The sequence below is a fragment of the Cavia porcellus genome, unplaced genomic scaffold, assembly GCF_034190915.1.
Source record: "Cavia porcellus strain 051 isolate PalLab524CR breed Dunkin Hartley unplaced genomic scaffold, mCavPor4.1 scaffold_29, whole genome shotgun sequence".
Classification (NCBI taxonomy): Eukaryota; Metazoa; Chordata; class Mammalia; order Rodentia; family Caviidae; genus Cavia; species Cavia porcellus.
Window position 1 is genome coordinate 14,556,363 of NW_026947512.1, and position 15,789 is coordinate 14,572,151.

The 15,789-nt window shown below is 40.8% G+C and overlaps 1 protein-coding gene across 1 annotated transcript in view; it reads right to left on the reverse strand.

The window, feature by feature from the left end:
• Window positions 1-489: 489 nt before the first annotated feature.
• Window positions 490-15,789, reverse strand: part of Grem2 (gremlin 2, DAN family BMP antagonist) — a 94,926-nt gene continuing 79,626 nt past the window's right edge. The window contains exon 2 of the mRNA XM_013158091.3: window positions 490-3,428. Coding sequence (XP_013013545.1) covers window positions 2,921-3,427 — 507 coding nt within the window. The 5' untranslated portion in view covers window position 3,428 and the 3' untranslated portion in view covers window positions 490-2,920. The remainder of the gene's footprint in view (window positions 3,429-15,789) is intronic.

The window sequence follows — 15,789 nt, forward strand, 5'->3', positions numbered from 1 at the left end:
AAAAATAGCAACATTGTGAAACTAAGAAGTGTTTAAATTAAAAGACGTTGGAACTTGGGAGAAGTAAGTGTGAAAATGAACAAAACTCATGACAGTTTCTAGCCTGTGCAGGAGACAAGAGCAGTGCATTGTCTGCCAAAAGGAAGAGGCTTACGGGGAGCTTCACTCGCATCGGTTTTTCTGGGCTTCCTCAGCCGGTGTTTCTCATTCAGAGAACACAGTGCGAATGTTCTGTCTTCAGCTGGTGGGGGATAAGGTAGAAGCATGGACGCTCCCAAAACCAGGACTGACAGCCACTCCCACTCCCTCCACGCCTTCAACATCCGATTCGGATTCTCCATGATGTCAGGACCCCAAGGAGAGCATGGGCAGCGGCCTGGCTGAGCTCGCTGTGGTTGAACAGAGGTACTCTGATCACACAGGCCTCTTCTGCCATCCACCCAATGAAACAAGTTTCGAATTCCACTTTTATGGCACAGCACACCAGGATCACATATAATCCTAGAGTATCTTTATTTGTTCTATAATTTAATAGTATACCTATAAAATAATTACATTATACTTATAGCTTTTTTTTCATTTATAAACAAAACGGAAAACAATTAAATACATTTTGAGCCATTATAAGGTAAACTTTATACATACAATAACCCCCCAAAGGAGCTTCACCCTGCAGCATATCATATTGCTTTCATTGCTACACCCACGATTGGGTTCCAAGAGAGGGCTCAGGTTTGTATTCTGTGAGTTCCTAGCTCCTTCCTTCCCCGTCTACGTGAGCTCTCTGTTAATAGATAATACGGTTGACCTCTCACTTGAATCAGAGACTCCCCACTGCCTTTCCACTTGCCTCTATCAACTTCCGTTTGGAACACATGGGTTTCCTTCCTTCCCAGCTCTTCTGCTGCTTGTTCTGCACTGAGCCTGACTCCAAGTTTTCTCCTCAATGCAAAAACCAATCCTGACCTTGTGTACCCTTTCTGCTTGTTTCTATCCTCAGGTTCCAGCCCTCAATGATTTTTGTTTTCATTCCTGATTTCAGGCTGTATATATTTCTGAAGCCAAAATGCCCTTCACAAGGTACAGTCTGTGCCCAGATTTTTTTAAATGGTAGTAAAGAAATAACACATATATAAAACCTGCCGTGCAGCAGCAGAAATAATCACCAGCATTCCACACCTCACCCCGATCCTTGCTCTCTAGGTGACAGACTCTAGATCTGCTCTGTGAGGAGTCAGGAAGCCTCAGTCCCCAGAGCAGCTTGTAGAGGGTCTCTCTCATTTACTAGGGAACCAACCCCTTTGTCAGGAGCACTTGCTTGGAAATTGCCAGAAAAAAGATTTTTAGAGTACCTCAGCTCCTACCAACATCTCATTCACATTTGCTAGCCCTCATGACCATTACTCACAGGAGGCCTTGCTGAATCCATTTAGCAAAGGGACTCAAAGTGGATATAATTTTGCAGGAAAATAAATTATGTCAACTTCCCTATACGAAGGGACCACAATACAGATTCTTCAGCAAAACATTAATGTAATGAAAGGTGACTTAATGTTTGCTTATACTTTTTAACATCTATTCTTTGGAAAGGATACTAGTTACTTTCTCTAGGACTATTCCGCTAGACGACTATTTTCTCTATATTTATCCTTTACTTCCTCCTGCATCACAAAGTGACCTGATTCCTTATATCCTTTAAAAATCTTTATTTTAACAGAGAGTGTATTTTTTTTTCTTAGTATCATGGCAGTAAAAATAGTACCACCTCCCCCCACAAATACACATTAAATATTGAAGGGGGTTTGCAATAAGAACTCCCCCATAAATCTCCCTCCCTACATTCATTCATCCCAACCCAGTTTCTACACGTACTGCAATGCATTAGTACCTTCAGTGATACAATATTCCAAGGAAAATCACGACTCCCCCATCTCCCTGCCCAATCTAAAGTATGTGCATGGCAGTGAATTGCTGGCCAGGCATTACTTCCGAGTACAATACCTTCTGGGCAGATTGTCACCCGATCTCCACCCTACTCAGAAGGATTCTGCAAAGCCAGGGTCAAAACACGTGAAACAATACATGGATAGATCTAGAATACTTAATAAAAAAAACAGCTCTTTACAATATAGGTCAATTATAAAACCAGCGTTAATATAGAGACCTTGTGCGTGATAATATTGTAACTGCAGGGACAATAGCATGCACACTAGAGTTCATCTTGAGTCCACAGGTGGGGACGGGGAGGGAGGAAGAAGAGGTGGTGTGTGCAGGGCGTGTCCTGCCAAGAGAGAGCTCGAGGACCCAACTGACTTTCGTGATCCAAGGGGCTCACGGTGTCTTCTCGCTGCCAGGTTTATTAGGAGACTCCCGTCCAAGGCCAACTCTTTTATGGACGTGGTCCACACCAGCATCGCAGCAGCAGCCTGGGACAACGCTGCAGTCACAAGAATGGACCGCCCCACCTCCCAGAGGTCCAGGACCCAGCAGAAGTTTGAGGGGCTCCTCAGGAGAGGGATCCCTCCGTCGCACGGGGAGCAGCGAGCTGGAGTGTAAAGCAAGGCCAGAGAAATATCGGCTTCCACACGGTGGAAGCATCCAGGCCGGCTTTGTAGCGCATCCCCCCGGGAAATCTTTTCTGACTGCTGGGGCTGGCGCTGGGGTCCCAGCATCTTTGCACTGAGCCTGAGCCACAGCCTGGTTTGCACGCGCAGACGCGGCCTGAGCTGGTCAGGAACACATCAGCCGAGCTCCGCTAGGGGTCCACGTTCGTGGCGAGGACACCGTCAGCCCCACGCGACACGCTGGCTGCAGAGGGGCGACGCCTGACAGTGCGTGAAGGCGCTCAGGGGACGGGGCGGCGGCGCGGTGCGACCCGGGCGCCAGGGCGCGCAGAGCCCAGCTGCGCCCCGCTGGGCGCTCACTGCTTGTCCGAGTCGCTCAGGTTCACGGACATGCACCGGCACTGCTTCACCTTCTGGATCTTTTTGAGTCGGAAGGGTGGGTCGAGCCCGGGGCACTCGAGCTCCACGAGGACCGAGGTGACGCGCTGCGGCTTGCAGAAGGCGCAGGACTGGAAGGACTCCTCCTCCTTCTTGACGTGCCGCGGGATGTAGAAGGAGTTGCACTGGCCGTAGCAGAAGCGGTTGAGGATGGTGCGGCTGCGGCAGCCCTCCTCGCTCACCGTCTGCCGCAGCGGCTGCGTCTTGCACCAGTCACTCTTGAGGTACTTGCGCTCGGTCACCACCAGCGCCTCCTGGCTGGAGGCCAGCACCTCTTTGATCTGGTGCTGCCATCTCTCCGAGTTGTTGCTGCTGCCGTCCTTGTAAGGAGAGGGGATGGCGCCCGCTGGCCGGTTCTTCCGGGCTTCAGCCACCTTCACCAGCACGGCCAGCAGGAAGAAGGAGAAGGAAAGCTTCCAGAACATCCTGCAAGGAGAAGAGAGAGTCAGTGGGTGGGTGGGGAGGGCGATGGAGCGCGGGGTGAGTGCTCCCTTTTCATATGTTTCGGTTGCATTAGGAGGCGCAGTCAGGTGGGACTGGCTGAGGGCCTGAGCAGCAAAAGTAAGAAAGGATTAAATTGTGCACTTGGCGACAGTTTTGACAGTACCCTGACAGCGCCCAAAAGGCAGAGAGCTCAGGGTGCAATTCCTAATACTGTTAGAAAACACACAAATTGGACAATTCACGGAAGAAAGAAAATTAAAGCGAAGGCAATGAGGAATCCTCCAGCTCCTTGGGAGAAGCACCAGGAAAGGTTATGTCCTCACAAGGATTGTGTTTTAATGCAGGCCAGTGGAGGCCCGGTGGGCACATTTGACCCTCAGGGGGAGTGGCATCAGTATCCACTTTACGGTGAAGTAAATTGAGACCCTCAGAGTTCGAGTCATTTGGCCAGGTTTGCAAAACCACTGAGGAGTGGCCCAGGATTTGGGACCTGGCATTCACCTTGGGGCCATCCAGGTTAACCCTTAGACACAGATAAGCTCAGAAAAATTAATAAGTTAAAAGTAAATGGAAAGCTCACAATGATTTTAAGAATGAGTACTGAAGATAGAAATGTAGATGGCTAAAAAAACTAATAATTTCATCTCTGCTCATTATTACTTTTTAGAGAGTAAACAGTACTCAGCATTTAACATCTCACATAGACGTTCAAGTCAGTTGAATGAGTCCTAAATTAGAATCCTATAGTGGAAATCAACTCCTTGGTGTGAATTAAGAAATCTCCAAGGGCATATTAAAATTGTCTAATGCCAATGTGAAGGGTTTTTCCCAGCCTGGGTATCAGGAGATGATGACATACAACAAAATGGGAATTCGAGAGAATTCCACCTAAAACATGTCTTGTAAGAGGAAAACCAAATTCTTTTGAAATGAAACATGGACTTCACAGTTCAAGTCACACTTGAAACTTTTACAGTTTCCTGAATAATCAAGTACCAATGATACCCAGGAAAGAGATGACTCCCATGACATTTTATAATTGTAACTCCTAACATGGTCTTCATCATCATCAGCATCATTATTGTCACCTTTATTCATCCTCTTTCTGTGTATTTTACTATTCATAGAAAGAACTGCATGAATTCCAGTTCTTTAGCATGCACACTTTAAAACATATATATCAACAAATATCATCATTTGATCACATAATACACATTATTTATACTGTATGTGTTAGATATAAGCATATAGAAATGACTAAAAATTTAATACTAATTATAAGAAACTTCAAGTTCAAAGATAACATAGATACTAACATTAGCATAGCTAATGCTTATTGGTTATCAAAAGTCATCAGATATGCATACAATTTCCTTTCATGTGTGAATAGCGTCAATCATCAGAGTTCTGTGATATAAGCACTGTTACTTCCCCTCATTTATGGATGAAGAAACTGAGGCAATGACAGGCTGAAGATCACAAAGCCAGTGTGTGAAATATTTGAATCCAGGGATCCCAGCTCTGGACTCCATGATTGTAGCATACCTATGCTTGAATTATTTTTGGTGTCACTCTTACTAGTTTAGGTCAAAGCAGCAAGAGGTTTTACACATCAACTTTCTGTGAAGTATTAATTCAAGAGTGCACACTGTGATTGGCTTTTTAAATTCCAACATCTTCCTGCTATGCTTTGGATCTTAAATGCCTCCCAAAGTCCTTGTGGTAAAAGCTTGATTGCTGGCTTGACACTGTTGGAAGGTGGTGAAACTTTTAAAAGGTTGATGGAGACTAGCAGGAAGATATAGTCACCTGAAAAGAGACTGTGGGACTCAAGTCCCTCTCTCTTTTTCTCTTTGGTTCCGTTAGCAGGAAATAAGCAGCTTACTTTGCCACACTCTCCTGCCTTGACATTCTGCTCTCCTATATGCTCAGAAGCAATGAGATCAACTACCCATGAATTGAAATGAAACTTCCAAGATTCAAGCCAGAATAAACCTTTCCTCATTTTAAGTTGATTATCTCAGGTATTTTGTTGCAGTGAGGGGAAGCTGATTAACCCTAGCACCCGTGGCTCCAAGGGATTAAGGAAAAAACATGAGTTGCGCTTGGAGAAAGAGCAGGAGGAGCCTAGGAAGAAACAATTAAATAAGTCCTCTACAATCCAAACAGGATTCTTCCAGGCACTGATACTGCCAAATGCATGGTAGTTGGGTAATGTGGGTGACACTGACAAAAAGACATAAAAAGCCAAGAGCAGAGAGATATTGTTCTCTTTTTCCTCTGCTCCTCTACGCTCTCTCCTCCCTCTTTTTCTGCTCTTTACCCTTATTTCTTCTTTCTCTTCCTCTTCTCCCTCCCGTTCTCTTCCCCATCTTCCTCCATTTTCCCCCCTCCTCCTTCTTCCTGTAAAAACCTTTTGTCCAACACAATTACTGAAAATTTAAGCCCAAATTTTTAAAGGATTTTTCTCATGCCTCCTTTGTTCCACACATGAAGTGTCATATGAAAGGGAACACGCTTCCAACAGACCCGTGGTGAGCACTGAATATTGCATTTGTTCTGCCTACTCAGTTTATTATATTTGTGGAATGATTCGTGATCTCAGTAGCCTCTTAAAAAGAAAGTACTTTGGTTCCATTTTAATAATTTCTGAAATTATTAACATTCTGAGTAAATACAACCAAGAGTTTGTGAGTCCCTTTTGGTTCTCAGCTTGTGGTTCCCACCACAGCCTCACAAGCTCAAGATGGCACCCTCTGGTTCAACAGGTTAGAATTGTCACCGGGGAGAACAGAGCTGAAACATGTTCAGATCAATTTGGGACAAAAACTCATGTCAGCAGCATCAGATGTAGTGATCAACAACATGCATTATTTGAACATTTTAAATGAGTTTCAGAACATCTGGTGAACATCTCTAACAGTCATGTCTCATAAGAACCTGGAAATAAGTGCGAACCTCCAGTTTTCAGGACAAGGAAAAGATTCTAATGAAATCTAGGTGACAGGAGCCAAGTCAGGCTCTTCTCCCTCTCCTTCCTCACAGCTCGTTCCTTTTCTCCTTCACACAAGGCGACAGGAAGCTCACCAAGGACTGCATCTCAACAGCAGGTAAGCAGGCAAAGGCTGCTTCTGCACAGTGACTGTTAGGATGAGGCCTCTTTATTTCAGGCAGTTAAGCCAGCTGTGGCCGGAAGCATTCTGCTGGCCCTGGCTTATACTGGCTTCACTGGAGGAGAGAATGTACCTGCCTCTCTCTTCACTTAGCCAACCTCCCAGCACACACAAACCCCCCAGACCTGAGTTTATCACTTCAGAGTCCTGCTCTATTCCAAACTCCTTTGCTGTTCAGAGAAATGGCTGGCACACAATTAACCTCTCAGGAATGTAACCGTGACTGCCAGGAATGACAGCGTGAGGACACTTCATTTTACTTTCCCATCTTGTGTTTGGCTTATATCAGAAGAAGCTCGTAAATAAATCCTGTTGGTTTTATTAACCATCCTTCTGGCCTGACATTGTTGTCAATTTGTAAGGGGTGCCAGGACTGTAAATGCTGATGGCCTAAGCAGACTGCATTGGCCAAAGTTGATTGTTCAAAAAGAGATGTAGTGGAAGGATTTTCCTCTTAAGTGAACGCCCTTGATCCTGGCCTTTGTAGATACCAGAACAAGGGCTTTCCAGGCCAACACAGTCTAGTCTTAGGCAGCTAAGAAGTCACAACTCTTCTCTGTCCACTTTTCCTAGACATGTGAAGACCTAAAGAAGAGCATTACAATGCGATAGGAAAGCTTCATTTCTAGGAATGGATCCACCAATGTTGATGGCCCATCCCAACAGGTATATGCAAATGAGAAAGCATCACAGGTCATGAGTGCAATGAAGCTTTTGAACTCAATTCCATTGACTTTGTTGAGGTTTTTAGAGGTGAGTGTAGAGCAGAACTAGGCTGTGTAAGAGTAATAAATGGGAGAGGGGCTGAAAATTTTATGTGACCCAAAGGTTCTAGTATATTCTTAGAAGGTTGAAGGAAATTATTCAGGGCTAAATAGTCATAGGTGCATGTGAGATAAACTTGCTTTCACCACCTAAGTGAAAACAGACTCAAAACCAAACAAAACATCTAAACCAAAACCTCCAGCAATGTTAAACATCAGGGATTATTTTTATGTGTTTTCTACTGCCACAGCCTCAAAATTGAAGGCACTTCAGGAATGATTTTGATTCTTAGGCTGAGAGGCTAGTGATTTAACTCCCTAGCTAATTCTCTAGAGACTCCTTTGGGGTTTTCACGGCCTCATGATCATCCTCATCGCCTAAGACTGCTTATCTGCTGAAACCACGTACCTCCCTGGCAACTGTAAACTGAGGAAAGCTATGGCCCACAAGCCAAATGCAACTGGAGGTCTGTTTTTGCAAATGAAACTATACAGAAATACAGCCATGATCATTCACTTACTTTTTAGTCAATGGCTGATTTGTGCATTAAGGGCAGCATGAGTAGTACAGACAGTGACCATAATGCCCATGAAGTGGGCAATATTTCCTACCTGGTCTTCTATTGAAAAACTTAGCAAAGTCCTACTCCAAATTTTCCTATCCAATTAAATTGTTGCTTTCCCTTTAGACATGAGCTTTTTCCTCAAGCAAGACAGGAAACAAACCTTACAAATTCACCACCAAGATAAAAGTAATACTGATTTTTCCCATATTCACCCTACAGTCTATGTATTTATGTATCTATCTATCTATCATCTATCTATCTATCTAACTATCTATCTATCTCTATCTGTCTATGTTTTATGAATGAGTAGGTATTTGTATGTGTAAAAATAATCTCTCCATAAATGGGATCACATTCTACTTTTCTTTGGCATTTTAATTACGCATTTGAGATTTTATACACATGGATGTTTGTACTCATCTTCACTGCTGAGTGTAAAAGAACTGCTTATTCATTCATCTTACCGAGGAACAGTTGGGTTGCCTCTACTTTTTTCCCCTATTGCCAACAGTGCTGCACTGAGCAGCTTTGTGTGTGTTTATTTGTGCTCGTCTGTTAAAGTTTTTCTGGGAGAGACACTGAGAAGTGGAAATGCTGGTTCATAGGACATGTACCATTTGAACTTGACTCAGTTTTGCCAAGTTGTTTTCCAACTGCTCACACTAGAATTCTCTCTGCTGGGTAAAATGTGAATTTCTGCTGCTGCGCGTACTGGCTAATACTCAGTGTTACCAGATTCATTACATTCTGGTATCTCAAAGGTAGCAATACACTCTTAGTACTTTAATTTGTATCTTTCTGATTTTAAGGTGATAGTACCTAAGGTTTCAGTGTAGTGGTTCTATGTCTGAAAAAGAAATGATTGCAGCCTATTTAAAGTGAAAGAAATTCCAATATTTGAGAAAAATGTCAGAAGTTCTAACTATAAATCTTCTCTAGTGTCATTAAATAATAGGAAGTGGCTAGAAATTTCAAAGCAGAACTATCGGGGCATCCCACATGACTCAGAGGCTGAAGTCCAAATAGATTCACTTGCGTTTCCAAGTAACTTTTGACTGAGTGGAACGCTGACTGTCTTTTCGTTCCAGGAGAAGTTTAATTTCATCTGGAAAAATTATGTTTTGAAAAAAGATCTTTTTCGACCAAAGGAAAGATGATACTGTCATTATGTACTTTGACTTCTTCTGGATAGCAAGTGTATTATTTGGGAATTTGTAATCAAAGTGCTTAATCTTTGAAGTAACTCTTGGGTAAGTTCAGGATAGGACATGTAACTCGGGCAGAATGGCAGTGAGTGCCATAGCCAAGAAAGAAGTGGATGGAAAAATTCTGTGGTAGCTGTTGAGTTCACACCTGTGAGTTGCCTCTCTCAAGGCCATGTCTACTTGGGAATGGGAATGAGAAGGAGACTGTGGTTTCAGAGTCCCAAGCTGCCCATGCTATGACCCTTCATGACTCATTTCCAGGCTTCCCCTCTGTAGAATACTGTCAATGGCACTTGCTCTCCGTACCAAGTTGCTGTTATGAGGCTTGTGGGATGGACTGAAATCAAGTCAGAATCCAAAACTCTCAGCAAAAAAGAATCATGAGTTTTATTTGAAAGGAAGGAAGAAATTAGGAGTGACTCATTGAGGATTTTATAGCTAGTGACATTGTTTGTTCTCTGTAGCCATCAGGCAGTTCCTAATTTCTTCCTCTTCCTCTTCTCATCCTCCTCCTCTACCACCTTTTTCCAAATAGAGATTTTAAGCTATTGCCTGAGAAACTAAATGGTACTGCAGTCATTCCACACTCCAGAACCAACTTCCTCCACCCAGCCTGGGACAGTGCTGTGTGCTCCAGGAGAACTAAGACAGAATTTTACTTCCCTGGGAGCACAGTATAGATTTTCTGTCTGTATATACATAAAAATTAGAAAGGCCTGTCTAAGACACTTTAAGCAAAATCAAAAACATCCTATCCATGTGTTCTATCAATTTCTCCTGTTCAGTCTCACTTCAAGCTGTTTCATTTTGCTTGTTATATCACAGTTCCTAGGAATGGTAACTCATATACAAAATGGTACCATCTTTTTTTTTGCTTCTGGATTTCACAGGATTGTATTTCTTCTTCTTTCTCTTGTCTTTCAGTCTCCTTTCTTGATTTTTCTTTCTCTGCTTTCTACCAAAAGGCTGGAGTTTCCCTAAGATTCTCCCATAACTCCATCTCCTTATTCCTTACATTTCTAAGAATTTCATTCATGTGTATGACTTTACTCTGGTGATGACTTTCAAACCCTAGACTCAACTCTACTGAATATTCCCCCAAATATCCCATAGTGCTTCAAATTCTGTATACTCTAAGTTTTATCGTATTTCCCCACTACCCTCTCCTCTTCTGATAGTTCCTCAAGCACAACATTTATCCTTTAATTTTAGCCAAAAAGCTGAGAATTAGAGATCCTATTAATTTACTGAGAACCAATGTCCTTATATTTCCTTTCTAATAAACCACAATTTTATTCAAGTGTTGAGTTCCAAGTTCTCCATGAACCCTTTCCATACCATGGAGTGGGAAGCTGGTTGGTCCAAACCAATTGATTATTGCTTCTTCTCACCTATGGCTGACTTCAGCATGGGCACTGACAAAAGTGTGCAGAGTAAGATGTGTGGTAGAGCCTCCTGGAAAGCCTTTACTCCCTAGAACATTGGGAAACTTCTTACTCTGGCTTTGGTGGTGGATTTGATGCCTGTGGCGATGGCAACCTCCACAAAGTGCCTCCATGGGGTGAAAGTCAGGTATTTGTAGTATACACAGTATGCAACAAAATATGGATAGCAAATGCACTCTGGATTATGTTGTTAAGACACTGAATTAATCAGCCCTGGAGTTGTTTACCTCTGTTCTTCTGTTTGTGAGTTAATTCTTTCATGTTTAAATTGTTTTTTCTTATTGGAGATTATATTAGCTTTTCCTTCTGCCCATTAAATTTGTCAACAAAACTTCATTGTCTTTCGTGCCCACTTCTAACTCCTACCATTAATACTTTTGCTTAGGTTCTCATCACCTGATTCCTACTGGAGTGTCTTCACTGGGCTCCCTGCCTCCCAGCTCACACACCCTCAGATCCATCTTTCAAACTCCTATCACAATGAACATTCTAGGACTCAGCTCTGTCACTATTATTCCTTTAAGTCAAACCTTTTAAAAATTTCCTATCATTTACAAATTCAAAGTGCTTAGACTTTCTATGATCTTTGTCCCCTCTTTGTCCCATCACAAAGCAGGCCATCACCTTCCACCTTATATTTGAAATCTACTAAAGTATGTGTTCTATTCATGCAAAGGTGTTTTCTATCTCCAAACATTGGCACAGGTATTTCTTTTGCCTGATAGACTGTCTCTCTGATCACTGTCAGCCACTGGGGTTATTTCTTCATGAAATCACCCAGGATTCCATAGCTTTTTTTTTTTTTTCTTTGTTTTGTTCCTTTTTCTTTCTTTTTTTCCCAAATAGTAACTGCTGTTAAAACCAATAGGTATGGAGTAACCGTTACCTGCAAATTCCTCTCCTACATGATGAATGCACCTCATTGGAAATCAAGGGCATTCAGTTTTTGTTTCCATAGTGACCTACTGTGGGTCCAGAGAACAGTTTTGAATGTTTATTAATGTATGAATCAAAGACTGATGATTGACTGGATTTTTCCTACATCAGCACATATTTTTTTTCTAAAAATTTATATTTAAACATTGTAAACAAGAGCTTGAGGCTCAGTTAACTTTTCATAGCAGTGAAACCTTATGTTTAACCTTAATGATTTTAATACATGTCTCGCCATCAAAATCAGAGGTAAACACAAGTCTAAAATAGGATATTTGAAATCATGTAGTAAATTAATTTTGCAGTTTCCTATCTTCCTTAAATTTCAAAATGCAGTCCATTCCTCTTTGTTCTTTGAGCCACAACTCTCATGTTCTTTGTTATTTCTTGGTTTAACTATTATAGCAAATCTTCTGAAAAGTGGTCTTCAAAAGTAAATATGTACAACTCATAGGTAACACATAGGTTTTCCAAGGGTAGGTTCAGAGGAATCAATATTAATATCTTCAGTCTGCATCTTTCTCCGTTCTTCTAAGAGAGAAGCTTGCAAAGATACCTGCCATGGATTGAACATGTGAGTCTTCCTAATTCTTTAACCTTTCTCTTCTGCCATTTCATCATTGAAAGGGTTTACTCCCACCTCAAGTTCTGTTTTCATGTTGCATTGCTTGTACTTATTCTTTTTCCTAGGAATAATTAGTATTATATTAATATATAGTATTATTATATTAATAATAATCATTCACTAAAACAGACATTACAAGATATCTCCAGGCTTTGGGTCATCTTTTAAAGAAAGGTAAGTCACTGAAGTTTAGATTTCTATATATAGCAATTATTTAGCAATGTTACAACACATTCATGCTATTTTGATCAAATGCTGTTATTCATTCTGATGAATAATCAATCACATGGAAAATTTAAATATTTCAAGCTTTATGGGAACACACAAAATTTAAAATTTATATGTATACTTTTGGTTACAGAAAAGAATAACAGTGAAAAAAAGAGTTTCAAATATAAAGTCTATTAGAAAAATTATAATAAAATATTAATTTAAGGAGAAAAAGAAATGCAGTGATACCTTGGTTCAAGAACTTCTTTCCATGACTCTGGTCACAAACTGGATTGGATGAGAACTGAATCAAACTCACTGGTTGGGTTCAATGTAGACCTTATGGGGAAATGTGATTTGATTCTTATCCAATCTGGTTTGTAACCACAATTGTGGGAAGAATTAAGTTCATGAACCAAGGTATCACTGCATTGTAAATGTTTCTTTAAAAAGTATTTCTACATATATTTTTAAACATGCATAATAGTGTGCACAAAATAGCTATGCTATTTAAATCCTTCTAGAGGCATTAAGAAGAACTTTATTTTGACACATCAAATTTGTGATATTGTTCAAATGACATCAATGCAAATTTTAGATGGCAATTCAAAAGTATAAGAGAAGTCGTACAGACTTAGAGATCAAAATGCTTGGAAATAATACATTAAAGCATTACATTGTTAAGTGTTACTGGGCAAGAACAAGGCATCTTGAATTCTATAATAATAAAAGTCTTACATCCACATGTAAATGTTGTGAGGAAAAGCCTCAGGCTTCATCCTTCTCTGATTCACTCACTCATGTCTTTCAGTTTCTGCAGTCTCTCTTTCCTGACAGTTTTTCAAAATATTCTGTTGACTAATGGGCCCAGAGAGGACTGGAAAATCCCATATTAAGTAATTTAATTGAAACAAGAAGTCTAGTTCAGTTGGTGTGAAGTCTTAGGCACTCTGCCTTTTCCAAGTTAGCTCCTATTGACAACTGATGCTGAATTCAGACAAATTAGAGGATGAATTCAAGGCTCTTAACCAAAGAAAACAAACATAATCAGAGACAACCAGGAGATTTAAAACATGCCAGTGGACATGGAGTTATGGAAAAAGTGAAGACAAAAGTGTTGAAAACATTTTAAAAATGTATACCAATACCAAAAGCGCTTTCCCTTTGAGTCCATAACAGAAAGTATTTGTATTAAAGTCGCATCCATCCATCCATCCATCCATCCATCCATCCATTCATTCATTCTACATACTATACACATGAATGCACTCTTCCCAAGAGCTTGAGATACAAAGAGCAATAAGATGCTGACTTCTTCCCAGGAATGAAATTAAAAAGATTAATAAAAGTAGCAATAACCCTGGAGATAGGGGACTTGGTAATTCGGTCTCTGAATAATCCATGAAAGAAATAACTTTGTTGTGAATTAAAGAGTAACAGGGATAGAAAGTGAAGAACATTTTAGGTATTTGGGCTCTATCTTGTTGAAGTGATTGACAGGACACAAAAGGGGAAATCTAGATATTTATTGGCTTCAGCCAATTGGATGACATTGGGATCAGGGCTGGTATTACCATTTGCAGATAGAGTAAAAAGGGAAAGGGCAAAGGGTAAAATTCTGGAAGCAAAGGCTGCTGGAAGTTAGGTGAGGGTGAACCTGAAAAGTCTTCCCTGGACATACATGGATGAATGGCTGTAAGTGATGGGGGAGTTTCAGATACACTGGCACAGCGGTTGGGAAGCAAGTTTGCAGTGGGGGGAAGATGAGATAATGTGTCATGAATCCTGTGTATAATTCTTTACAACATTGCTGATAAACCCTGATTCATCTAGATTTTTCAAATATTTACAGATCTCTTCTGAGTGAGGTAAATGTAATAACTGGGGAAAATTAAAAGCATTTTCTTTCTTTGTTTTCTTTTCTTTTGCACAGAGGATTAAACCCAAGATTTGGCTAAGCACAAATGCTACCGCTGACCAACATGCCCATGCCTCTTTCATCCTATTTATTGAGATCCTATACATTGAGATATCACATTGAGATATTATGTTGTAAACATACAACCCTGTGGCTCCTCACCTGCGCACGAGACTGCAGAACCATCAGTAGTTGTTCCCTGTTTCTCCCAGCCCCAAGCAGTCACTGATCTATTATATATCTCTATCTGTTAGGACATTCAAATTTTTTAATAGTCTCTGTACCATAAGGGAAAAACTCAGATCAAGTCATCCTGAAATGCTGAATAAACCAAATGCCAAGTTGGTGCCTGGATTTGCAGTTCCCTATAGTTTTTCTGAGAGGTGTCTGTTTGCTTCCCAAACAGTTAATCTTTTGCCTACATATCTTACTAGTTCACTCCAGCAGAAAACTATATTAGGGTAGAGACCAAATTTGTCTTGTTCACCATCATATCCCTGAAATTTACACATCATAATAGATGACTGATATTTATTAAACAAATGAATGAATATCTAATATTTTTGAGAGACAGATGTTGTACAGCCAGAGTGTAACTGATACTTGAGAAGAGGGAAGCCTGGGAGGTTCAGACATCATTCCTGCGCCTTTTATTTGGGAAATAAAGTAAATGTAAGTGTACCATTCATGCAGCAAATATTTACTGAATGCACATGTGCTCATAATGTTTGGTGTCTATTCTGTTTTTTATAACTCTGTTTAGATCTTTCCCTGGATCAGCCTAATTATAAATAATGTAAATAAAAAGGACTTCTACTGAACTTTTGAAGTATTTGTAGAGAATGTTTCTTGTTAACATCAAACAAAACCACTTATACCTTGAAGTAAGCTTATAAACTATTTTCTAATAGATCATTTCCAAACACAAGTATTGGCAAATTTTTCCATAGAACAAGTTCTAGTAATGATACCTATTATGGGTATGCAATTGGAATTCAGTAAAGGACTCTCTTTTTCTTTCCTATGTCATCCTCAAACTTCATGATGAACAAGCTACACATGAGAACTTTTTAGAAATGCAGACATCAGGTACAGATGCTGGGGAAACTCTGATTCTGAAAGTCTAGGTTGGAACCTGAAAAATGGCAGGCATTTTCATATGCACTTCATGCTTTGAAAAACAGAACCCAGATTACTTGTGTAAAATGTGATGATCCGGCTTCTGATCCACTAACCAGGGCAAACATCATTAATTGTGTCCTCATAAGTAAAGACAAGAGACTACAGCAGTGATACATACCAAACAGTGTTATAGCTAATTGGAACTTAGATCCAGTGCATCTTCTTTTGGTGAGCAATTTCTCCCCACTTGAAGGAGAGGACTTCTTTAGTGATTTGTGACAGAATGATGTGAGGGGGCGTTTGCAAGTGACTGTGATGTGTGTTTCTACTTAGCATCCCTCTTGTCAATCCTGTGTACTGGGCCCTCCATACAGCTGTCAGG